This window comes from Mobula birostris, chromosome 23 (assembly GCF_030028105.1).
Source record: "Mobula birostris isolate sMobBir1 chromosome 23, sMobBir1.hap1, whole genome shotgun sequence".
Classification (NCBI taxonomy): Eukaryota; Metazoa; Chordata; class Chondrichthyes; order Myliobatiformes; family Myliobatidae; genus Mobula; species Mobula birostris.
The window spans coordinates 12,682,236-12,708,014 of NC_092392.1; the positions used below are offsets into that span (position 1 = coordinate 12,682,236).

At 41.1% G+C, this 25,779-nt stretch overlaps 1 protein-coding gene across 1 annotated transcript in view; it reads right to left on the reverse strand.

Moving 5' to 3' along the window:
- Nucleotides 1–677: 677 nt before the first annotated feature.
- LOC140186986 (uncharacterized) overlaps nt 678–25,779 on the reverse strand; it is a 61,467-nt gene continuing 36,365 nt past the window's right edge. The window contains exons 8-11 of the mRNA XM_072241853.1: nt 24,238–24,676; nt 22,244–22,378; nt 10,757–10,865; nt 678–9,254 (exon numbers count right to left, since the gene is read on the reverse strand). Of these exons, the coding sequence (XP_072097954.1) occupies nt 10,761–10,865; nt 22,244–22,378; nt 24,238–24,676 (679 nt within the window). The 3' untranslated portion in view covers nt 678–9,254; nt 10,757–10,760. The remainder of the gene's footprint in view (nt 9,255–10,756; nt 10,866–22,243; nt 22,379–24,237; nt 24,677–25,779) is intronic.

A 25,779-nucleotide genomic window follows, 5' to 3' on the forward strand; every position in this document is an offset into this window, starting at 1 on the left:
CAGGGGAGGCCAAAGAGGAGCCACAATCTACTGAGCTCAGTTGCTATTTCTGAGCATCTTGGGGTTAATTTTTACTCATTTATTTCTGCCCCCCTTACAAGAATAACTGTACGCATATCCTCATTGATCGCATTTAGCACAAGGCATCACTGCCAGGGGCTAGGCATCATCACTCAGCAATGTAACAACCCACTATCGAAAGCTCTAGCAACACTGCCTTCCACTTTACTAAAGTAATTAAATCTGTTTTCCTCCATAACTTAAAGGTGCCTCACAAGCTATCAACTTCTGAATTAGTTAGATGAGCTGTATGAGACATTCCTCAAAGACTAATGCTGGGATCTCCGATCATCTCTGTTGCCCCTCTGATCCCCATTCGGGATCTGACTCATATTTCTTGTGTCAGACCCAACCAACCCTCCATTTCCAAGCCAGTAAATCTTTCTCTTTGGACTAAGATCCCAGAGCAGATACTGATTTCACATTCTCACCTGTTCTAACTTCTCTCTATCACCTAATACCCTATCTAACCTGTTCTGTTCTTTCAGGGTGAAACTACTTTTACTATTGGGATCACTATTCTGTTATTATCAGTGTGATTTTTTTCTTCATTATCAGATACATCCTCAATGCTCTTCACAACACAGAAAAATGAACAATTTTATTAATTCCAAATATATTTAATATTAAAACATTGATAAGCAAAATACATTCCACTCAGCTCCAGCAACAAATGAACAGTGCCATATTATCTGATAACAAAATGCAACAGGCGGTGAGACATTGCCAAGGGGCCAGAATATTTGTACCCCCACCTCTGGTAGATAAATGCAAACTGTCCAATACCATCCCTGAAAATTAGGGTGTCCTGGTATCCCATGGCTGTGGGTGGTTCGGGACAGGGGGCACAAGCTAAGAATCACACTTTGGGAAGCAAAAACCAACCTTTTGAGATAGGAGTATCTTTGCAATCTAATCTCAGGGGGAGTGAGCCGCACAACTTGATCAGCCCCATCCCAGGGGAACATCAGGTCTGCTGATTCTGATCTTTGGGTGTGGACAAGTTTCTCATGGACCCTGTGATATCTGGAAGAGATGTGCAGGACTCAATGAGAGTCCATCTCCGGTTCGGGCAGGAGTTCAAAGATCACATCTCTCCTGTAACTCATCTCATCTCAGGAATAGTTCAGATTCTATGAGTCAAAAAGAGATTTTTAGGGGCAGTTTTCTGCTGGACCCATTACTGAGGCCCTTTGACGTAATGGGACCCACATCTTCTAAACGGCTAGACTATCAAGAAATCTGAGTGTATGCTTCAATGTCCAGGGGATGGGGCAGTGGAGTCTGCTGGGTCCCCATTTCTGGCTAATGTGGTGTAAGTATTCCCTGGGCCTAAGGGAGGAGTAATTACTGCTCAGGACTCCATCTCTGGACAGAAGTGGGGACTGGCACCCTAGATTTCCAAGGAACCTATCTCTTTTGCAAAAATGTAAGACATCCTAGAGCTGCAACTCTGTTTGGGAGAGATCCTAAAACTAGGTTTCAAGTGCGGCTCGCGCTGTTGCCTTCTAACCAATGCAACCTGTTGCTTAACAGCAGTTCACTGTGATCTTCATAGCAAGCATGGCAACTGAGAGCTAATGAAGGGAAATTTGTGCAACTTAAAGCATTTTTCTGGCCCAAAGCATCTGGAACTTGGTGCTCAGATTAAAGTAAAAAAAAAGAAAGTGAAAACAAAGGTGATAGGAAAGCAAACTGGTCCTTGCCATTCCTCCCTTAGTTTGATCTACTCCCAGAGCAGTTAACCAGGTGCATGTCAATAAATGAGTAAACAGGTCAATGATAATGTCACAAAGTTGTGCAATATTAAGAGAAAGAAGGCTCCTCAAAAACAGGGTCCTTCTTTCCAATAACTCACTTTACATTATTTTACAAGGAATATTATTTCTTACTTAAATTTAATACCAATCAAATTATCTGTAGAAATAGCTCTACAACATTTATAACCCACGAGACAAATGGCAGCTGGGTAAGTCAGTGATCAGAAGGCATAGAATGAAGATCAATTGTCTAGAAATTGTCCAAACCCGATTCCCCCTCCTAAATCTGTACATTCCTCCAATTCTAATCATACAGTCCCATCTTTCTTTGCTATATTATTAATACTGATCCCTATTGCTCACTTACCTTTTTCCCTAAGATGATAGAAACATAGAAAACCTACAGCACTATACAGGCCCTTCAGCCCCCAATATTGTACTGAACATGTACTTACTTTAGAAATTACCTCAGGTTACCCATAGCCCTCTATTTTTCCAAGCTCCATGTACCTATCCAGGAGTCTCTTAAAAGACCCTATTGTATCCGCCTCCACCACCATCCCATTCCATGCACTCACCACTCTCTGCGTAAAAAACTTAACCCTGACATCTCCTCTGTACCTATTTCCAAGCACCTTAAAACTGTGTCTTCTTGTGTTAGCCATTTCAGCCCTGAGAAAAAGCCTCTATCCACACGATCAATGCCTCTCAACATCTTATACGCCTCTGTCAAGTCACCTCTCATCTTTCGTCGTTCCAAGGAGAAAAGGCCAAGTTCACTGAAACTATTCTCATGAGGCATGCTTCCTCATCCAGGCAACATCCTTGTAAATACAGTGTGAATAGTTCTACAAAATTAGTGAATTAGGGTGGGAGAAAAATAGGACAGTTCTGGTGGATATTTACTTTCCAGGGCCCAAGAGACTGATTGCTAAACTCAATCTTTAAAAACAGTTTATTTGACCAATCTTCTGCACATTTTCTTCCTCATGCAGCTTGTAATCAAATATTTATTCAGAAATGTTCCAGAAGCATAAATAGTTTGGGATATTCTACCACACTAAAGACACTATATCAAATCAAACATATGTAAATATCTGAACTCACACACTGGGTGAAATATTAAATAAACTTTAAGAAATATAGTTATAAATTTCCAAAAATTTAATACTTCCAAAATATAGGTAGCTAGTAGAGACTAACTGAGTGCCTCCACTCTGTTTCTGTGGGGTAACTGCACTGTAGCATTCTGGAACCAAAAACATGGTACAAACAAAACACGCACCCAAAAATCCTGAAATTCACAGCAGAATGGACCAATCATCTTCCTAGAAATTTAACCTGATCATTCTCTTCTGTCATTTCCTATCATCCTTTATCAATCTAAAATTAATCCATTCTCACACTCTCACCAGTCCTTTTATCAATCCCAAACTATCTGACCTGCCCTTTCTCAATGTCTTGCGTTAATCTCCAATTAATCCCATTATCCTGCTCATTCCCCAAATTCCTTTATTAATACAAGTTTCCTGCTTATCCATCCCAAACTGATCCAGCTACTTCATTCTCTCACTAAAGTCCCAAATGAATTCCAAGCTCATCCCATTGTTTCATCCTCTCATAGAACATACAGTACAGCACAATACAGGCCCTTCAGCCATCAATGTTATGCTGACCTTTTAATCTACTCCAAGATCAATCTAACCCTTCCTTCCTACATAGACCTCCATTTTTCTTTCATCCCTGTGCCTATCTAAGTCTTAAATCTCCCTACTGTACCTGCCTCTACCATGCACTTACACTCACTGTGTAAAAAATTCTACCTCAGACATTCCCTCGAAACATTTCTCCAATCGCCTTAAAATTATGGCCTCTCCTATTAGCCATTTCCACCCTATGACAAAGGTGCTGGCTGTTCACTGTATCTATGCCTCTTATCATCTTATAGACCTCTTTCAAGTCACTTGTCATCCTCCTTCACTCTAAAAAGAAAACTCTTAACTTGCTCAACCTTTCCTCATAAGCCAAGCTCTCTAATCCAGACAGCATCCTGATAAATCTCCTCTGCAACCTTTCTAAAGCTTCCACATCCTTCCTATAATGACATGACCAGAACTCAACTCAGTACTCCAAGCTCTCCCTCCATCATTCTTTATCCTGAATTATTCCAACTTTCCTCATAATTCCGTATCAATCCAAACTAATTGCCATATTCCACTCTTTCATTTATCCTGTATTGATCCCAAACTATTCCCATTATTTTACTTTCCCTCAGTCTCACCCCTCTCTCCATAAACCTCAACCAAACTGAGCAGAGAGTAGACCTTGCTAGGGAAATAGGCACACAGCTGGACCATGAGGATACTTCTGATGTTTGGGCTCATGGATTCTACTCACCTGACAAACTCTTGAAAGATGAATAATTCCAGAACACAAGTGACCACTGAATCACTGGGCAATTTAAGGTGCTTCTTGCATTTTGAAATAGATGAGGTGCTTGGGAAAGTAACAATTAGCAATGAAGAGTTATTTCAATTACCATCGTCTACGAATTGGTAAAGATGCTGACCAAAATGCAAAGATGGAAGTGAACTTCATAATATTGCTGGTTTGGGATCAGATCACCCAAAATGGGTACTAGCAAAAGGAGTAGAGTGCTGTCCATCTGAATACTAACAAATCTAACCGTCCCCAAAGAACCACCTTCTACAGCAACTGCAAGCCCCAAGTCTGTACGAAGACAGCCTGGCCAACTGAGCAGCTGCACGGAAAGTTAACTGTTCACAAGGAACTACATGGAAGCATTCTGCCTATGCTGGTAAAGCCAATTTCATTACAGGAGTCTCTTGAAAACGTAATTCTGTATTTTAAGATAATTACACTTAATTATTCTGGATTGATTCACAGAACGTAAAAGAAAGGAAAAGGAAACCAGAAGCACAAGTGTTTGCAGGAATCAGTGATTTGAATTGATACCAGATAGTGTTAAGGACCCATTCCCAATGACTGTATGTGGTTAGGGGCAAGTCAGTTGTATTGTTTGAAGAGTTACTTAGCGGGTGGGGTATGTCAAATGTTTCTGATGCTGGGGCAGGAGTTTGCATATATATATTAATCTCATTTCAGGGCAGTGTAGTTGAGGAGAAAAATGATCGACTATGAAGAACCACAATGTGCTGCCAGCGAAACTGTTGGTTGATGGTAGTACTATTCCTTCACTTTCAACGTTGTCTTTCAATGTTCTGGTAGGATTCATCCTGCTGCTTCAGGTGTATTCCTCTTTCCGTGGGAGACAATGCTCGCTCTGAACATTATCAGAAAACTACGGCCATTGCAACCTGTATATTCAAACACTATATATGATACTGGATCAGGCAGATCACCAGTTCCATGATATCTCTTGACTGCTGCAATCTGTGCAGAAGAAAGAGGACTTCTGGGGCACTGCAACCATGCATCCCAGAATCTAAACCTACTCTCAGGTTCCTGGAATTGTCAGTGAACAGCAGACCAACTCAAAATGAAAATACTCTATGTACCTCAAGAAAATTGGCATTGATTTGTGTACTGCTTCCTTTCAAAATGCACCTGTATATATAACTTACTATGTTACTGGGTAAGTTGCTTATTTACATTATTTTACATGTGCACTTTACACCACATCTTATGTTGTTGCATAATGTGTTACTGAATAAAACATGCATGTGTGTGATATTTAAATAATATGCCATATGCTATTGAATATAATGCCATTATTCTATTTTGATACCTAAGTTGTAATAATACTTAATTTGAAAATTGGGACAAGTACACTGTCTGAACTTACAGATGATTATGGAAGTGGATAAGTTAAAGGATTTTTTTTATTATCACTGACATATGTCGTGAAATTTGTTGTTTTGTGGTAGCAGACGTGCGAATCACAAAAGTTACTATAAATTACAATAAATAAATCTAACAATCACAAGTACACTGTCTGAACTTATAGATAATTAAGGAGCAACACACACAAAATGCTGGTGGAACGCAGCCAGCCAGGCAGCATTTTGTGTGTGTTGCTTGAACTTACAGCATCTGCAGATTTCCTCGTGTTTGCAAGATAATTATGGAAGTGGACAAGTTAAAGGAATTGTAAGGATAGCTGAAAATTGGGTGGATGACATTCACAATAGAAAATGCAAAATCCTCAAACTGGGACAAAATTTTAATGTCATTTCATTGTAAAGAAAGTAATGTCCGTAAAAAAAAACGCAAATTGGGGGTCATGAGTGTCAATATATAGAAGATGATTTCAGTGCTGTGAGTAAAGTAAATCAGATGTATTAAATGGTGACCTAAAATAGTAAGCTTTTCCTGCTTCTTCATAGTTTATTTCAACCAAGTCCAAAAAGGTGCTGAAGGGTTACAGAAGGGATGACAAACGGGATGGAGGAACTGGATTAAGAAGCAAAATTATATAAACTATACTCTTCTAAAGAAGGGGTTTAATATTGATATGACCACTGGCTTTATTTTCACATAAACTACAGCAGAATAGAGCTGGTGCAGATGATGGTGCCTTAGAGTCCAACCAGACCGTAACTCCATCTGTAATTCCCAATATCTGAATTAACAGGAATGAATCTGCTCGATCAAAATGGCAATCTTCAAAGTGCCAGCAACATGCCCAAACTGTCAAACACCACTAGCAAAAGGGCACCACCAAGTATAAAGAGGCTAAGGGCAGCCCACTGGCCAGTAATTGGCTGATAACCATCCATACTATTCACCAGGTTCAAGATATCAAACAGCAGTGGAAGAAACTCAACTTAGTAAGAAGCAAGCACTCACTATGGGTCAGTTATGTACTGAGGGTAGTTACTCACTGAAATTCCTCCAACCCAGCTGCAAAAGGAGGAGGGTTGGACGTGGGGCTAGCACACCCATCCTATAAAAACCCAGAGCTACATAAACGCCAACAGAAGCTCCAGAGAACTCATCCCTGGGAGAGGAAGGATCTTCGAAGCTGGGCTACTCCTGGAGACAACTTGAAAGATGGACCCAGGATACAGGGCTCTGGTGAGCTGCTGTCAGTGCTCCAGTAGGGGTAATGGGCTTAAAAGGGCAATCTCTCATTTACAGTCTGTCAGTCAGGGCCGATCAGTTATTCATTGACAATTGGCACTTGCAGACATCAGTCAATCACGGATACTATCACTGACTGAGGGTTGCTCACTAACTGCAGACAATTTCACTGTGTATCAGGCAGTTGCCGAGTTGCAACCACTCAGTAGGGATTGATCACTCATGGACAATCACTCCAAAGGTTGTTCACTCACTGACAATCAATCACTTACTGAGGGTCAGTCACCCACCGATGGATCTGTCACTCGCCAAGAACGGGGCCACTCATTAAAAGTAGGTAACTTGCTCGGTCAGTGAGGATCAGTAAACTTGCTGAACATTAGTGACTTGCTGAGGATTGTTCATTTGATGAGGCTATCTGTCAAAGCTAGTTACTCTGAGGTTGGCACTCACTCAGAGTTGGTCTTTCACTGACATCAATCAATCACTCAGCCAGTCCATGCCCTGAGTTAGTTAGTTGCTGAGGGGATGGTCATTCACTGAGGCTGGTTAATTTTTGACGGCCACTCCTTTTACTGAGAATTAGTGACTTGTAAAGATTCCGATACTTGCTGAGAGTTGATGAAATACTGAGGTCAATCAATCACTCACTGAGGTCATTATCTCACAGAGTTGTATGGTAGCTAACTCACTGAGGGTCTGCCGGTCAGTTAGTAAACCCAGGTATACACTTCGGCTCGGTCACATGCAAGGGTTGGATACTCCCAATCACTGAAAGTCAGTTGGTCGCTAGCTTGGTCACTGATCTTTCACTAAGGATCAATTACTCCCTCAGATTTAGTCAATCGCTGACAGTCTATCATGGACAACTAATTGCTCTCACAATGTCAGTTGGTTGAGGATCAGATGGTGACAGATAATCAGAAAGTCAGGGTAACCCACCAGTCACTGATAGTCCGTTGATCACAAGCCAAAATAATTGGGCAAACTCCACCAGGAAATGCTGTGTTATCAATATACAAGGTGGTGTCCTTAAGTGTGGGTCTCCCTATAGATGGACGTTTATCAAAATATCTGAACATTCTGAGAGCCCCGTAATAACCCCGGTAAATAAATTTCTGTTAGTTCATACACAGGATCTCTGACTCCACCCAGCTCCGGAGTGCCTCATGGGCAGCAGCTGTTCATTTCATTCTGATTTAGAGAAGGTTGCATCCAATATTGCTAGAGAAAACAGATAAAGATCTGTGCACAGTGCACATGTGGGTTCAGAAATTCCAGATGGGCTGGTATGTACAGCAGCATTTCCAGAACAGCAGGAGAACAGAACGCTGGGAGAAAGAGCAGGCAAATACTCAGGTTTAGGCACCAAGGAAAAACTGGAAGGGAAGAAATGGCACAGATAGGAAAGCTGGGGAAGATGGTGAGAGAGTGCTATGGAGGCAAGAGTAGTAAGGGTTAAAGAAATGAGAGGGAAGAGGTAGTAGAAAGGAGTGAAGGGTCATCGGCATATAATGTGTGGAAGGAAAGGAATGGGGTTAAGCAATAGATGGAACGAATGGAGGAAGAGATGTGAAGAGGGTTTGTGGAGAAGGGTATTGAAGAACTCCGGAGGAGGTGGGATGGGGAAGAGCTAGAGAAAGAGCTCACAGCAATAGCTAGGGAAATGAACTGGGAAAGAGGTATGTGGGATGGGGTAGAGGAAGATGTGATGAGGAGGAGAAGAACTAAGGGAAAACGTGGGTGGATGTGAGGGGGCAGGAGTATGATATCAGGGAAGAGGTGAGAGAAAAAGGAAGAGGTGAGTGAAAAGGGGAGGGAAAGAGGTGAAGAGTGGGGGCTGAGGACCAAAGAGGCAGAGAGAGAACAAGAAAGAGGTGAGTGAAAAGGGGAAGAGAAAGAGGTGAAGAAGAGTGGAGGTGAGGACCAAGGAGGCAAAATAAACATGGAAGGATAACGGAAGGGAATGGAAGGCCAATAGGAGGATGGGGAATGGAATGAGAGTAAGAAGATAGGAAGGAAGAGAATAAGGAAAGAAAGATAGAGAACGTGATAGTAAAGAGAATAAAGGGAAGAAGTGGAGAGATGTATGGGTAATAGAGAAGAGGGTAGAAGAAAAGGTGGGGCATGGGTTGGGGAGATGAGGGTGGAAGAGGAAGGAATTGGGGAACGGGACAACCGAGAGAAGTGGAGGGTGTGGCTTGTGAGAAGGTGTGGGGAGGTAGGGATAAGGAGAGAGGAAAAGGAAGGAAGGAATGGAACAAACACATTTTGGTTGTTGAGAAGTCAGGAGTGAGGCTGACATATGGAAGAATGACCAGCTGTAGCAATAACCATCAGCTCTAATGGAATCCACACTCCAGTTCGACTCTGTACAGGAAAAAAAAAGCAGCAAAAGGTCACAGATAAATTCCAGCTGTAACTCTAACTGTCTCTGTGCTGCCTGCCTCTCGCTCCCTTCACACTGTTAACAGCACTCTGCCTCACACAGTCTGCTAATACAGTGCAGATTATTTTTCAGGACTCTCCCTGTGAAAGTGATTGGTTATTTTTTCAATAATGCATTCCTAGTCAATTCTGTTCCTTCCGCAGTATATTGCTAAATTTGAACAACACATAACCCCACCCCACGTCATTCCCCTCACCCTACATCAAGGCTCACTAGAACCTCCCAGCAGATCTGGGGGAGGGGGACTACATATTTCTTAACCTTCCTCCTGCATTCATCAGAATAAATTCTGCTCTCTCCCCTTCTTGCATGGAATACTGCCCCCACCTCATCAGGTTCTCCTCCCACCTCTCCTCATGCCCTGCTTAGTCCCCCAGCTAAACTGCAGAATCTGCGTTTCTTTCTAATTCCCTCTCCTCAGGGGAGATCGGGAACTTGCACCAGGTGAATTAAAGCAATGAAGCTGCTTTGTGGGGAACATCATTGTGTGCACGTTGCTGTACTTCAAGCCGGGAAGGGACAGTTGCACTGTTCTGACAGGTTTATTCACAATGTTATAAATCAGACGGAGAGATAGTGATATGCTTTAATCTCAAACAGCTGTCACAACATGATACACACAGCACGATCACTACACAACGGCAATGAAAGAGACTGAGTGAGTTGAATAAAGGGCCTGGGCAGAAGTAAACTTTTACAGCACCACAATCCTAGTTTAATCTATCTCATCTGTTCCAAAGCTGCTGTAACTGTGGAGAACACAGCCCTGGGTTAGAGGGGTAAACAGGCAGGATTCCTGCTGTAAATCTTTGCCCTCAGTCCAAAGGGTTAGAGGGAAGGTTAATCCTGCTCCTTAGTCCTGAGTCCTGCTGTAAAAAAAGGGGGAATCACCCAGAATTCCTGTTCCTGATCTTTTTCCTGTGTGTCCTAGATTACAGGAAGGAGAGTCACACGGAAATCCTTTTCCCAAATTACCCCAACACACATCAAAGTTGCTGGTGAACGCAGCAGGCCAGGCAGCATCTGTAGGAAGAGGTACAGTCGACGTTTCAGCCTGAGACCCTTCGTCAGGACTAACGAACTTCCGAGACTAACGAAGGGTCTCGGCCTGAAACGTCGACTGCACCTCTTCCTACAGATGCTGCCTGGCCTGCTGCGTTCACCAGCAACTTTGATGTGTGTTGCTTGAATTTCCAGCATCTGCAGAATTCCTGTTGTTCCCAAATTACCCCAATTAATTTTCAGCTCTGGTAAAGCTACGTCGATCTGAATAATATGCAGAGAAAGTGTTTTCCCCTTGTATTAAGCTCAGTCCCAAACTTTGACCTGATCTAATCACTCTCTATCCTTGCAACTGTCAAAATGTAATCACCAAGCCCAAACTTGCTAATATACTCAGAAAGATAATAAAATGTGACAGTACCTGGTCAATGCCGGGAGGTCTCAGCCCACCAGCACCACAGCATAGCCATCAGTACAACCAGTCCTATCACAGGCAAGGAGAGCACAGGGGGGTCAGGAAAAGTGGCATTCTGAGGCAGAGAGACAGGCAGAACAAAGACAACGACAGGAAGAAAGCAAAACAGAGATGGAGGCACAGGAAGAACCAGCGACAGACACCAACAGAGCAAGAGTCAAATGGGCATAACAAAGGTGCAGAAAACATCCACAATGTACAAACATTCAAATAGAAATCAACAAGAGTGCACACACAGATACAGATGTTCAAGCAGAAACACACACACACACACATATAAGGAGACAATAAAACACATAGAGATGTAGAGTCAGGCATCCAGAAACACAGTTACACAAGGCATACACAAATGCAGATGCACATGCAAATATACATACCGACATCCCAATGTACGCATACAAAGGCAGGTACATAAACAGACAGAAGCATCATAACAAGAAACCAGGGAGAACCATGCACACAAACACACCGCGCCAGATGCATATGCACAAAGGCGCGCACAAATAGATACACAAATGTACATACATATGTATGAAAGGAAAACATACGCATATGGAGAGACAAGAACAAGTATGATGTCAAGGTGACAATCAGAGAAGAAATGGATGGGGAAGGAGAGGGACAGGGAGGAAACCAAACAAAAGCAGTGAACATGAAAACATAATTGTGACATCAAAAGGTTAAAGCAGGTTGGAGCAAATAAACAGAGGGGTCAGAACAATGAAAATAGAAAGACGAAGAGATCAGAAAAGGAGACGTTTGTGAATATTCACGAATAAGATTTAAGGGTGAAAGGAAACAAAAGTAGTAAAATAAAGGCAGCCAAATCAGATAAAAGGGATGGAAAGAAGAACAGTGATTACAAAAAATAATGCAAATGAGAAAAGGGAAGTTATAGTGAAGGAGAAAAGATGGGAAGTGAGAAGGAAAAGAGTAAAGGTAAATAGAATAAGAGACAATCAGGGAAAGGGAAAGAACAGGGAAAGAACATTATTAACACTTCAAATATTGAAGCATGCTGAGATTTAACAGACATTTCATACCAGCAAAGACAAGCAGACATAATTCAGTAAAGGCAACAGCAGAATTCTTCAACACTAATATCACAGATTATAATTTTAAACAGATCAACTCATAGATAAGAGCACTTATAGCATCCCTCTAAAGTGAGCTGTCATCCTTCCCATCGTAGTTTCTAACTGGACCTCAAGTTATTTCAGAAACTTTGGTCAAAATTTCCTACCCATAATTTACTGTGTGTGTGTGTGTGTGTGTGTGTGTGTGTGTGTGTGTGAAGGAATAGTCCAAATAGATTAGTTCATGCCTCTTACTCAACCATCACTTCATGTTAGATTTAAGTTAACCTTTTCTATTACTGAACACCCATTCAGTTTTTTATAACCTCTAGGTTGGGAGTTTCCAGTCTTGTTTATGCCATTAACCAAAGGGTCCGTGGACCAGGTTAGGAACCCCTGCTCCAGATACATCTCCCTCATTTAGTTCCTTAAATCAACAACCCCCACCCCCATGTCCTCCTCAGTCATTTCTTTATTTCCCATTCTTTCCTTTCTTCATATTTTATACTTCTCTATTTTGGCTTTACTGTGCCTTTTCAAAAGCCTCTATCATTCATGATCTCTTGTTCCATACTGGTCCTTTATACCCTCAATAAGGATTATCCTCTTACTCCTTACAAATGTGCCACATTTGCAAATACTGTTCTATAGGGTCCCTATTCCTTTACTTCCCGCTAGAGGAATCCCTTATGCACACCTTCATAAATATTCTCCAACATCAGACCTTAAGGTCTTCTCTTATTCCCAGTGAGGGGCTGTGGACTATTACTTTCCCAATTAACCATGTTGAACTTCTCTGCCGATTCGGTCTATCTTTTTAACGAACAACTTTTTTATAGTCTCTGCCACACAGACTCTCCCATGTCTTATTTTACCATCTCTCATAGCTGTTTTTATTAAGGACTCCACCCTTTCCCCACAGGCCCTTATACAATCCAGGAAGGGTCTTTCAGACTCCCTGGATCCGGCCAAGTGAAAACAGGCCTGGAAGACAACTGACAGCCAACTCCAGATTTGGAATGAAGCATTAATTGTTGTTTTAATACCAATTTGCTAATCATTTGTCACAGACACATTACTGACCAGATAACCATCTATGAGATGGAGTTCACAATCTATATTAATCCTTTAAGACTTTTATTAAAAAGTATCTAAAGTCAAGTTTTGCTAAACTCTAAATTAGTTTTGAAGATGGTTCTAGAAAGATTACATCTGTAGACAAGCCAGACAGTTACAACAAATAAAACACTTTAGAAGCAGTTTCGTCAAAGGCAACGAATCCATTAAGAATAAAATTTGGAAGATATAGAAAGATTAATCATTTCATCCAACAGAAATTAAACTTTGGTAATGAAAATTATAGTAACTGCTGGAACAGTCAGCAGATCAAGCAGCATCTATGTAGAAAGAAACATATTAGGTCAATAATTTTTCATCAAAACTAGAAAAGAACTGTAATTAACCGTGCTTAAGTTGCAGAGAAAAGGGAGAGGTGAACAGAAAAAAGGGAATGTCTATGATCGGATGGATAAGGAGAGATTGGTTGGTGGCGATGCCGGCTGAGTCAGGGTAGTGAGGGTTTGTTAATCACAGCTGATCATTCTGGATGGGATGTAAGTAGATAGGGATGAATGAAAACAGACTAATGAACAAAAGAACTATAGAACTGCGACATAGAAAGCTTCTGGAAATCTGAAAAAGAAGTGAATGCTGAAAATACTCAACAGATCAGGCAGCATCTGTAGAAAGAGGAAAAAACATTATAGGCTGATAATCTTTCATCAGAACTGGCTACTTCTGACATCCGCTCTTCAAGAAGGGAGAGAGGCAGAAGAAAGAAAATTATAGGCCAGTTAGTCTGACCTCGGTGGCTGGGAAGATGTTGGAGTCGATTAATACGGATGAGGTCTCAGGGTATTTGCAGGCACATGATAAAATAGGCAGCATGGTTTCCTCAAGGGAAAATCTTGCCTGACAAATTGGTTGGAAAACCTTGAAGAAGTAACAAGCAGGAAAGACAATGGAGAATCAGCTGATGTTGTGTACTTGGATTTTCAGAAAACCTTTAACATGAGGCTGCTTAACAAGCTATGAGTCCATGGTATTACAGGAAAGATTCTAGCATGGATAAAGCAGTGGCTGTTTGGCTGGAGGCAAGAAGTGGGAATAAAGGGAGCTTTTCTGATTGGGTGTTGGTGACTAGTGGTGTTTCACAGCAGTCTGTGTTGGGACTGATTCTTTTTACGTTATATGTCAAAGATTTGGATGATGGAATTGATGTCTTTGTTGCAAAGTTTGCAGATGATATGAAGATAGGTGGAGGGGAGGTAGTTTTGAGGAAATTGAGAGGCTACAGAAGAACTTAGACAGATTAGGTGAATGGGCAAAGAAGTGGCAGATGGAGTATAGTGTTGGGAAGAGTATGGTCATGCACTTTGGTAGAAAAAATGAAAGGGTTGACTATTTCCTAAATGGAGAGAAAATACAAAAATCCTAGTGCAGGATTACCTAAAGGTTAATTTGTAGTTTGAGAGTCAGTGGTGAGGAAGGGAAATGTGATGTAGTATTCATCTCAAGAGGATTAGAATATAAAAACAAGGTGGTAATGTTGAGACTTTATAAAGCCCTGGTGAGGCCTCACGGATTATTGTGAGCAGGTTTGGGCCACTTATCTTAGAAAAAATGTGCTGAAACTGGAGAGGGTTCAAAGGAGGTTCATGAAAATGATTTCAGGATTAACTGACTTATCATATGAAGAATGTTTGATGGCTCTGAGCCTGTATTTACTTGAATTCAGAAGAATGAGGGTCACCTAATTGAAACTATCGAATGGTGAAAGGCCTTGATAGAGTGGATGTGAAGAGGACGTTTCCTATGGTAGGAGTGTCTAAGACCAGAATACACAGCCTCAGAACAGAGGGGTATACTTCTTGAACAGAGATGAAGAGGAATTTCTTTAGCCTGAGTAGTGAATCTGTAGAATTCATTGCCACTGGCAGTTGTGGAGGCCAAGACTTTATGTATATTTAAGGCAGAGGTTGATAGATTCTTGAATGGTCAGGGCATGAAGGGATACAGGTAGAAGTCAGGAGATTGAGGCTGAGAGGGAAAATGGATCAGCCATGATGAAATGGTGGAACAGACTTGATGGGTCAAATGGCCCAATTTTGCTCCTGTATCTTATGGTCTTATAAACTATAAAAGGGTGGTTGTCCAAAATTGACGATTTGAGTGTGATGCCCTGAAGACCACAATATGCTTCATTGGAAGTTTATAAGCAGTGCTTCAAGGTTTCATCAAAGAGGTGTAAAAGGCTAATGCCAGAGAGGGAATGAGATGGAAAATGAAAGTGAAGAACAACTGGGTCACTGTATGGAGTGAATAGAAATGTTCTGCAAAACTGACATTTGACCTCCCAAAGTGCAATGCCTCACAGTTGCCCAGATTAAATTCCATCTGCCAGTTCTCTGCCTACCAGTCTTGGTGCCACTGCTAAAATTACTATATACTTTGATCCAAATCATTGATATATATCACAAGCAACAGAGGTTCTAGAATCAATCCTTGTGGATTATCACCTGTTCAATCTCCTACCATCCGGCAGGAGATACAGAAAGGTCTCTGCACAGACAGTCAAACTGAAAAACAGCTTTTTTTCCTCCCAGGGCTGTCATGCAACTGAACAATGCCCTATTTTAGAGTTGTTTGTTTTTAATTGTTGTAACTTAAATGTTTCTCCAAATAACTCTGAAGTTATTTTAAATGTAATCATTGTGTTTTACTAATTGAATGGCCAGTATGCTATATTGCGCTGAATGGAGTAACACTGGAATCTCCTTGTCCTCAGCAATGACAATAAAGCTCTAACTAACTAATTTACTGGTCACAGACCTCCAGGCAGAGTAGTAGTCTTGCACTCCTACTCTGTCTTCTATGGGCAAGCCAGCTCTGAATCCAAACTTGAGATTCACCCTGAATCCCAAGCGTCTTTATCTTCTGAATCAAACTACCATGAGGGACCTTATTGAATGCTTTACGAAAGCCCATCTAGATAACTTCCACTGCCTTATCATCATCATGCTCCCTTGTCACCTCCTCAAATATTTCAATCGTTCATAAGGTATGAACTGCTCACACAAAGCCAAGCTGACTGCCCCGAAGCTGGTCATGCCTTTCCAAATGTACGTAAATGCTGTCCCTCAGGATTCACTCATATAGGTTCCATAACTCTTAAGTGAGACTCACTGGACTAATAATCATCCTTATTTCATTTCTTGAACAAAGGCATAACTTTTTCCACTCTCTAGTCCTCTGGGACTTCTCTTCTTGCCAGTGAGGACATAAAGATCTTTAGTAAAGCTCCAGTAATCCCCTCACTAGCTTCTTTCAATATTCTGGGATATATGCCATCAGACCCTGGAATACTCATTTAGTACCTCAGTAACTTGCTATGACTCCAAGCACAAATTCCCTCCATTATCCTTGAGTGGACCTAAAGTTTTTTTAGTTATCCTCCTTTTCTTACTATAAACTTTTTTTGGATTCTCATCAAGGACATTTTATGGCCACTTTTGGTCTTTCTAAGCACCTGTTTGAACACTTTCCTGCTATCTTTAGTAGGCAGCAGTCTGATTAGGTTTACATATGCTTTTTTTTTGTCCTGATTAAATACAGGATCTCTCATGTCATCCAAGGTTCCATTATTTTGTACTTAATCCTTACAAGAACATGCCTATCCTGAACTCTCATCATCTGGCCTTTAAACATCTCCCATGTATCAGACATGGACTCGTCCAACAGCAGTGCCCCTAAATGCCCCTTAGTTTCTGTCTTATCCTGTCGTAATTTGCCATCCCTCAATTTAATACTTTCTCACAAAGATCCAATTTTATCTTTACTCATAACTATTTTAAAACATAATGAGTTATGCTCACAATTTCCAAAAGGTGTTCCCTACTACCAAGTCTATCATCTGGCCTAGGTTATTTCCCAAAACCAGGTCCAGTAAGTTGTCTCCACTGCCTGAACTCTCCACAAGTAGTATGAAAAACCCCTCTTGAATGCACTGAAGAAATCCTGCCCCATCTGAGCATCATGATCACGTAAGTTCCAATTGATAGTGGGGAAGTTAAAATCCCCCACTATGAGAACCCTGTTGTTCCTGCGCTTTTCCATAATCTGTTTACATATTCCATAATCTGTCTTGTAAAAGTATTCAGCCCCTAACCCTTTGTTCACATTACAATCAGGAATTTGGTCAATTTAACTAAGATTTTTTTTTATTTGTGAATCACAAGCTCCTTTTTTCCACAGTAGACCTCAAAACCAGGGCTTCTTCCTTGCAACTCTTCCATAAATACCCTTTTTATGCAAGGCCATAGAGATTGTGGAGCCATGAACTTCATCTCTGGTTGCAGTCACTGACTTCTGCAGGTCACTCAGAGTGACTGTTGGCCTCTCTCAGAAGTGCCATTCTTCTCCATGACAAAGATTAAAGGGTGGCCTGACCTAGGCGCAGTGTGGCTGTGGTTTCATATTTTTTCCACTTTTTCCCGATGGACTGCACTGAGCTTCGACGTATGTTCAGTGCTTGTGAGATGATCTTGTACCATTCCCCAGGTTTGTGCTTCTCTATTACCATTTCCCTGACTTGTCTTTAATGCTCTTTTGTCTTCACTTTGGTTTGGTCTGTTGGAAACCTACCATACTGTTGGACCTTACAGAGAGTGAGGGTATTTATTCAGGTGATCCTTCAATTAGCAAATTAGATGAGTTAGTAAGGTAAAATACAGTACTGCACTTGAGGAAAGTTAGCATAGTAATTACAAAGAGGAGGAATACTTTTTCAGCCTCACAATTTTGGTTTTTAATTTTTAGTAAATTGCTGACAGGTTTTGGAATTTTTCTTAATTTGACATATTACATAATGTTTTGTAGATTAGCTCAAAAATCCTACTTCAATATATTTTAAATTTAGAAAATGAGACAGTAAAATGTGTAAATAGTTGTGGGGGCTGAATACTTTTCAAGGCACTGTTTCTGTTCCTCCACATCTCAGTGACTATTGTAGGGCCAATAGCACAATTCCATCAGCATAACTGCAGTTCCTTATTTCAGAGTTCCATTTAAATTGTCTCTCTGAGTGAGCCCTGCAGTGTGTCCTCTCTGGCTACAGCTGTGGCACTTTCTCTTATCGGTGCAACCTTTCACCGCTTTTACCTTCCTGTCTATCACATCGAAAACAAGAAAACCCAGGAATGCTAAGCTGCTGGGCCTGTCTATTCCACACGCATCCAGGTCTCCACCAGCCTTGTAAGTTGTACATAGCCCAAATTTCTGAATTGAAGGATATGGTAAAATGCATAAAGATCATATTACATGAAGCATTCATTACAAAAGCATATGATTAATGAAAAGTAACTATACAATAACACTGGAATCCCTTGAGAAGGAAAGTATCTCAAAGAAAGATATAGCACTCCATCAGTATTGGCCTCCCAACGTAGTGAATTAAGGTTGCTTGCATTATCCTTAAATAGCTGAACACTGAAAATAGGAACACAAATGGTAAAAACAGATTTGTTAACCACACTACACTGCTTTTACTGACCTTCACCATTACATTGTAATCAGAACAAATTATTCATCACCAAGATCGTAAACTATCAGCTTTAATTTAAATTCTGCTCATTTATAATTTCTGACTGAATACCTATTGTAATCCTGTCAGTCACACAACCACCTTTGTGTGCTCATGACTAGTTGTCTCATCGACTCTCCAATTAATCAGAACAAAAACCTATACACCAAAGGCACTATTTGCAGCCCCATCACAAAGGCTGGTCTCTTCCTGATTTCATCTTCTCCCAAGCTGGTCCAAACCTTACAATATCTAGATTTCTCACTGAAATAGTGCTTAATTTCAAACTCCATATCCATCCCATCACTTAGATTGCCTAGTTCACCATACTTCAGAGTTAATTTTAACTCCTTATCCCCAACTATAAATACTTAATGTCTTTCCTTACCCCTCCTCTGTGCATTTCAATCTCCTGACCCCTTGTGCATGAGACTCAACCTGTTCTCAAGTCATTTTGTTCCTTCACTCCAGAACTCCACCAGTTCTCCAAAAGTCTCATTTTTTTACTTTTAAATTTTCCACTCCTGTATTTTCTACCCCAGTAATGTTATCTGTGATTCCTTGTCCTCCCCAATTCCCTGATTATTAATTAGTTTCTTCAATAAGAGCAATGTAGAGGCACAAGTTTTTGCTACCTTTATAGGATCTTACTGTTCAGTAGGGCTGATTCAGCCAAGTCAGGCTGCGTCACCTCTTGAAGCAATCTCATAGAATCATACAGCACAACCACAGGCCCTTCTAGCCCAGCTCACCCATGCTGTCCTTGATGCTAATCAATGCTAACTCAATTTGCCTCTACTATGCAATCCAACTTTAGTCACTGCTTTCAGTGAGCTATAGATTTACACTCAAGGTCCCTGAACATCAATACTACTAAGATTCTTGCTATTTACTCAGTAAGCCCTACCAGAATTTGACTTCCCAAACTGAATTACTTCCAAAGATCACATTCCATCTGCCAGCATTCTATCCCAGTTTCCAATTGTATTCTTCAACAACCTTCTTAGAACACAGAACAGCACAGCATAGTGAAGGCCCATCGATCCAAAATGTTGCAATGACCTCTACAGACCTACTCCATGGTAAGTGCTCTTATAATGATCAATGATCAACTCCCTGCCTCCTACATAGCCCATAACCCTCCATTTTGCTTACATCTATGTGCGTATCTAAGTTTTTTAAATGTCGCTGTTTTATTAGCCTCTACCACCACCCTTGGCAATGTATTCCACACACTAACCACTCTGTGCAAAAATATCTACCACAGGTATCTCCCCTGCATTAATCACCTCAAATGGATGTCCTCTAATATTGGCCATTGCTGACCTGAGCAAAAGGTGCTGGCTGTACAACCTATCCATACCTCTCATAATCTTACACACCTCCAGTAAGTTACCTCTCAGCCTCCTTCACTCCACAGTGACATGCCCTACCTTTCTCAACCTTTCCTCATAAGACATGCTCTCTAATCCAGGTAGCATCCTGGTAAATCTCCCCTGCACCCTCTCCAAAATCTGCACGTCCTTCCTATAATGAGGTGATCAGAACCGACACAATATTCTAAGTGTGGCCTAACCAGTTTTATAAAGCTTTAATATAACACCTCTGATCTTTATGTCATCTGCACATTTACTAATCAACCCTTCCACTTCCTCATCCAAGTCACTTATAAAAATCACAGAGAGCAGGCATCCCAGAACAGATCCCTGCAGAACCACTAGTCACCGATGTCCAGGCAGTGTGAACCCCTACTACCACCCCATGCTTTCTGTGGGCAAGCCAATTGCAAATCCATGCAAGTTTCCATGGATTCCATGCCTCATGACTTTCTGGATTCTTCTCTCCAATCGCCTCTTGCTCTTGCACATAAGTTTTCCTTTTCAGGCATTTATGCAATTCACTTGCGAAAGCGAGCATTAAATCTGTTCTCACCATCTTTTCAGAGAGTGCGGGAAAAAAAAAAAATGCTACAAATAAAAGTCCTCAATTCTCCTCTGGACCTTTGGCAATAATCTTAAACCTATGTCCTTTGGTCAACCAGCATCAGTGCTTAACTTCACAAGAGTTCATTGAAGCGTTATACTGTGGCACCTAATACACCCCAACATTTGAGTTCTCTTGTGATGCCTTGGCAAATTAACAAAGAGAATTTTTTTAATGTTGAACAGTGCTCTTGGGTTGTGATATTTGTTTCAGAGGTGAACATAATCAAGAACCTTATTAACCTCAAAGGCCAAAGGCAGAATGCCCAGTCTGCTATTTTTACAACAGAAAGACACAGAATATTTTCCTGATACTTTGGTCTATTAGGGATTAACTACTGGGATTCTGGATATACACATTTAATGTTTTATAACATATGTCCACCTTTCTTCTGTTGTAATCTTCTATAAATAACTTAACCAATACTGTATTTTGTAGAACATCCCTGCCTATCGGACCTAGGCCACAAACTTTCCAAGTCTCAAAATACCTGATCAAAAGTCCACACTTCCACTGAATGCATTTAACCAACTATGATCTTGAGAAAGGAATTTATATCACAATTTCTTCCTACCTAAAATTGAAGATCTGACTCTGGGCAGAAAATTTTATTACTCCCACACAAATCCCCAGCTCAGTGCTTGACAGAGCTTTCCACTGATCAAATGTCACACAGAAATCTGCCAGGATTCAGAGGCATGATGGGAAAATGTTCCGGGTACTTTTCCTCTGTGGAAAAGTTGGTACTTCACATAGACTGTCAAATACTTGATAAAGACCTTGCACTTTGGTACAGAAATATAAGAGAGAATAGGTGGCAGAGTAGGATTCCTCCAATGCTTTAATTCCATGTGAATCAATGAATCATTGTCTAAATCCAGAGAGAAGCAATCTGCAGCTCATACATCAAATGCACACACAGAAAGATGATAATGTGGAGAAAAGAGTGCTGCAGACCAATGAAAGGCCATCAACTTGTAACATTGACTCTGCTTCTTTCTCCATGGATGCTGTCTGATTTGTTGTGTATTTCTAGATGTCCAACACCTCCTGTACTTTTGAATTTGTAGACTATTATTATCCTTGTTGTGATTACAGGATTCTTATTAGGTAGAATTAAGATCTACTACTTCTGCTATCAAAACACTATTTGCCTATTTTTCTTACATTCCTATAAGTAAACTGAGGTCCCATCCAGAATATTCAATGGTCCCTTGATTAAAATTAAAGCTCTTAATTTTTCATAAAAGAACGAGAGAAATTTTGATCCATCTTCATCCTAAGTTAACATGCTGCAGACACTGTGGCAAATTACTCCAAACAGCAAAAACTGTAAGTACTCTCAGTGGAACACTTGTTAACGTGCGGGATAATTCCTTGAATAAATGAATCATCTATTCACATGGAAGCATTGCTTACATCCGGTCCAATGGTGACTAGCAGGGCAGTGTTCTCTTCTAGCTTGTGTCACTAATTCAGTAGGAAATAACACAGTTTATTAATTGTCCTGTGGTGTATTAAACAGTGCATGCTGCCCTCCCGATGAGGACCAGGCCTCCTTGTTCAGATTCATATATCTGCTAACTGGAGATGAATGTGATGTGGCCATTTTAATGGCCGTTGATTGAGAGGATGGCAAAGGTGTGAAGATGAATGGTATTGTTGTTGTGTTCCTGTTTTGTAAGCTTCTGTCTCCCAACTAGAGCCTCAGTGCTTTAACTCTCACCAACTTACCTGACAAGGCGCCCCTTTCAGTTTGTGGATTTCTTCCTTGAACTGCCTGAGCTGTGACTCCAGCTGGCTGCGCTCCTGTTGACTGCTCCTGTATCTCTCCTCTAGCGCTCTTAGCTCAGTGATCAATCCTTCACACTGGGCACACAACAGAAAGAGTCTCCTGTTAGCGACACACAGTTGTTGACACACTATCAGACTTGTGTGAGAGGCGCTGGGACAAAAGGGAAACCCATTTTTGTACAAATGTATTGGAAAGGTCTGACTGGGAATGATCTGCAGGGAGCTCTGAAACTTCCCACCTGACCTGTGGGCTTTGGCCCAGCTTTGAGGTTTTCCCCTTGGATTATACCTCCAGTAGAGTGGAGAGAGGGTGGGAGAGAGGAGAGGGGCTTGTTTTGCTGTGTTCCATTTTGTTAAGTTCTGTGTTGTTCTGTGACATTGTGAGCAGACTATCTTGGTGCCAGAATGTGTGGTTACACTTGGCTGCACATCCTTAGGTGTAATGGTTGTCATGCAAACGAAGCATTTCACTCTATGTTTCAATATTCATCTGATAAATAAATGAATCTGTATCTGAAAAAGCTTCAAGTATCTTTCTAAATTTGTCAGGAACTATAAGGAACATAACCGACCAAAGGTATGTATAGTATAGAGTGAAGTAATGATTTCCTGATAACCCAATAATCTACCACAAAGACCATTTATACACCCATTAGATTCTCTGCACAAACTAATTCAACCCACAGCTCTCATGAAAAGGAACCACGGGCATATTTGGTAAAGATAATGGCAGAGGTCAAAGGTGAAGAGTTGACCTTGGTCTTTCCAATATATAATTGGAAGAAACACCAGTTCTTCAAAGGATGAATATCGAAGAGTCAGCCTGACAACACAGAGACGTGAAGATGTAAAAATCAAAAAAGTATGGTGGCATGCGCGTGGAAACCAACCCCATGTTTGCAGATGTGGATGGAGAGCTCTCCATGGTTACCAAAGTAAACGGGGGTGCAGGAACCTTAGACTGTAAATATTTTGTGGTGGAGAAATTGACCTGAGGTTATCACATTTTTCAAGTGGATCTTAAGAAATGACAAAGTTTGATGTGTTCAATGTCTAAGTCAGCAAGACTGATACAAACTGAGAGAGAGTTAAAGGAGGTGGAGGACTGGACTGGTACAGGATCTGAAGTTATGACCAGAGATTACTGATGAGTGGAATAGGAGAAAAGCAAACGGGGGGAGAGCAAAATTAAGGAGTGGTTACAAATAGGGGTTTATATGATGAAAATAGAAACAATGAAAACAAATTGTTCAAAATGAATGAAGAAAGACTGAATGATACCTTGGTGAAAATTCAGCTGAGACTGATAGATGAATGAGAACCAAAAAGATCTTAAAGGAGGCAAGGAAGATGCAAAGCTAAAAAGAGAAAGTGAACAAAGAATTAAGGGAAGAAATGAAAGTGTGTGTGTGTATATGAGACTAGTTTATAAGTGCCACACGCCTTTACCATAGGGATTTCACTAGGACTAGTAACAGAAAGTTGAGCAGATGTGAAGTGTCAGTCAGAGAGAATACTAATACAGTTGTAGTATCTATCATGTCACACAAGTAAGCTTAAGGTTCTGGAAAAGACAAGGGGCTCAGATGTGCAGGCCATGTTAGTGAGATTAGGTTTCTTTGAGTGTGGTGGTGGAAAGGTCAGTGAGAAAGGAGGATAAAGGAGGATATTGTAAGGCAGTTAAGGGTTTGCTGATTACAAGGTAGGAATGGTGCTTCAACAGATGCGTCCAAAAGTTCCAAGTGACCATTGCACCCAGAATTTTGGTTTCAGGCTCACGTGCCTCCTCAATAGTGACATAATATCTGAATTCTACTGCACTCCACTTATTTCAAAGATGAAAGTGTGTCTTAAAGTCCACAGGATGTTTTGCTGTGTGCATATGCTTGGAAATAATTATTAACTCTTGGTTCTGAGTCCCGTGTTGCTGTTACCTCATGTTGTACTATCACAGCTTTCTCTTCTGCCTGCAGCAGTCGATGTTTCAAATCCAATTCGTCAAACTGTCCTCTCTCTTCTGACCTCCGCAGGGCTCCAGGATCAAGCTGAAGATTCTCTGTCTTCTGGGTTGACGTCACACCATCTCCCTTGCTCCCATCCTCAGGCCCGCTAACTAAGCACCCATCTTCATGCCGCTCACTTGCAAAAGCCCGGCCACTTGCAGCTATCTTATCAGATGGTTTCTCCTGGCATTTCCATTGTTGTTCCTTCTGAGATAGTTTGGGCTCTTCCTGACACTTTATTCCAGCTTTTTTCAGTTCTTTGTCGTTTGGTTTTCTGGGTAGGCATTCAGATAATACCTTGGCCTCTGTACCTTGCTGTGGTCGATAGCTTTCAGACCCTACAGAGTCCACTTTAAATCCTTCGACCGATCTAAAAAACAAACAGGAAAGGTGTGCTTCTCATTGGCTCTTTGAAACCATGCAAGTTTTTTAATGGTCAGTTTTCTAAACTGACTATGAAGCAATAGTTAATTAGACATTAAAGCCCTCGTGGAATCAGAGGCTCCAGCCTAGGTATACTACAGATTGGAGACAGAGTAAAGCTCCCTATACATTGTCCCATCAAACAGCAGGGTTAAAAACACAGCCAAACTCCCTCAGTATTTACATTCAGCACAGATTAGATAAAGAATTAAGTTCCCTCTATGCCACTCCTTCAAACACTCAAAAGTGGAGGTGCAGCACTCAGTAAATACAGGGTAAAGTTCCTTCTGCTCTGTCCCATCAAGCAGACTAAGCCAGATAAAATGAAGTGTAAAAATACCACTACACTATCCCTTCAAATATTCTGAGTGCAATCGGATACAGGGTAAAGCTCCCCCTACAGTGTCCCATTAAGCACTCTCAGTACAGATACAGAACAAGTCAGACAGTGTAAAAGCTTCTCTACATAAGCCCATCAAACATTTCTAAAGTTAGAAACAGAGTAAAGCATTCTGTAAACAGTGAGTGTGTGAGTGACTCTGAGTAACTTGCATGTGTATAAGAGATTGCAAGAGTATAACTGCACAATTCAGATTTATATTCCCTGCTGTTGGCTACGGCAGCTATAAATTGATTCCAGCATGATGACCAAAATGTGCAGAGCATATTTGTAGCATACACTGCACCATGACACAGATTAGTACAGACAGTAGTGCTTATAGCACTACTGCCCAATAGCAGTAAACTGTGTCAGCAGATGACAATAGCAATCAGTATGCAACACTGATTTGACACCAGCTTCACTATTGGAGTTCAATGCTTCATGTCTCTTAAATGTGTATAGTTGAGCAAGCGTTCAGCAGGAGGAAGGAACCTCCACCAGCACTAATTGAAGGAATGAACAACTTGCAGGTTTACAATTGACTAATGTCTACTGGTTGCTATAATTCACAAGGTTTGGTAAAGTCTACAGAGAGTGGTTTGCCAGTTGCTGAAGACTAATCCCTAATGTTAAAGCTTCTGCACAAATCAGTGCTCTCAGCCACAAAT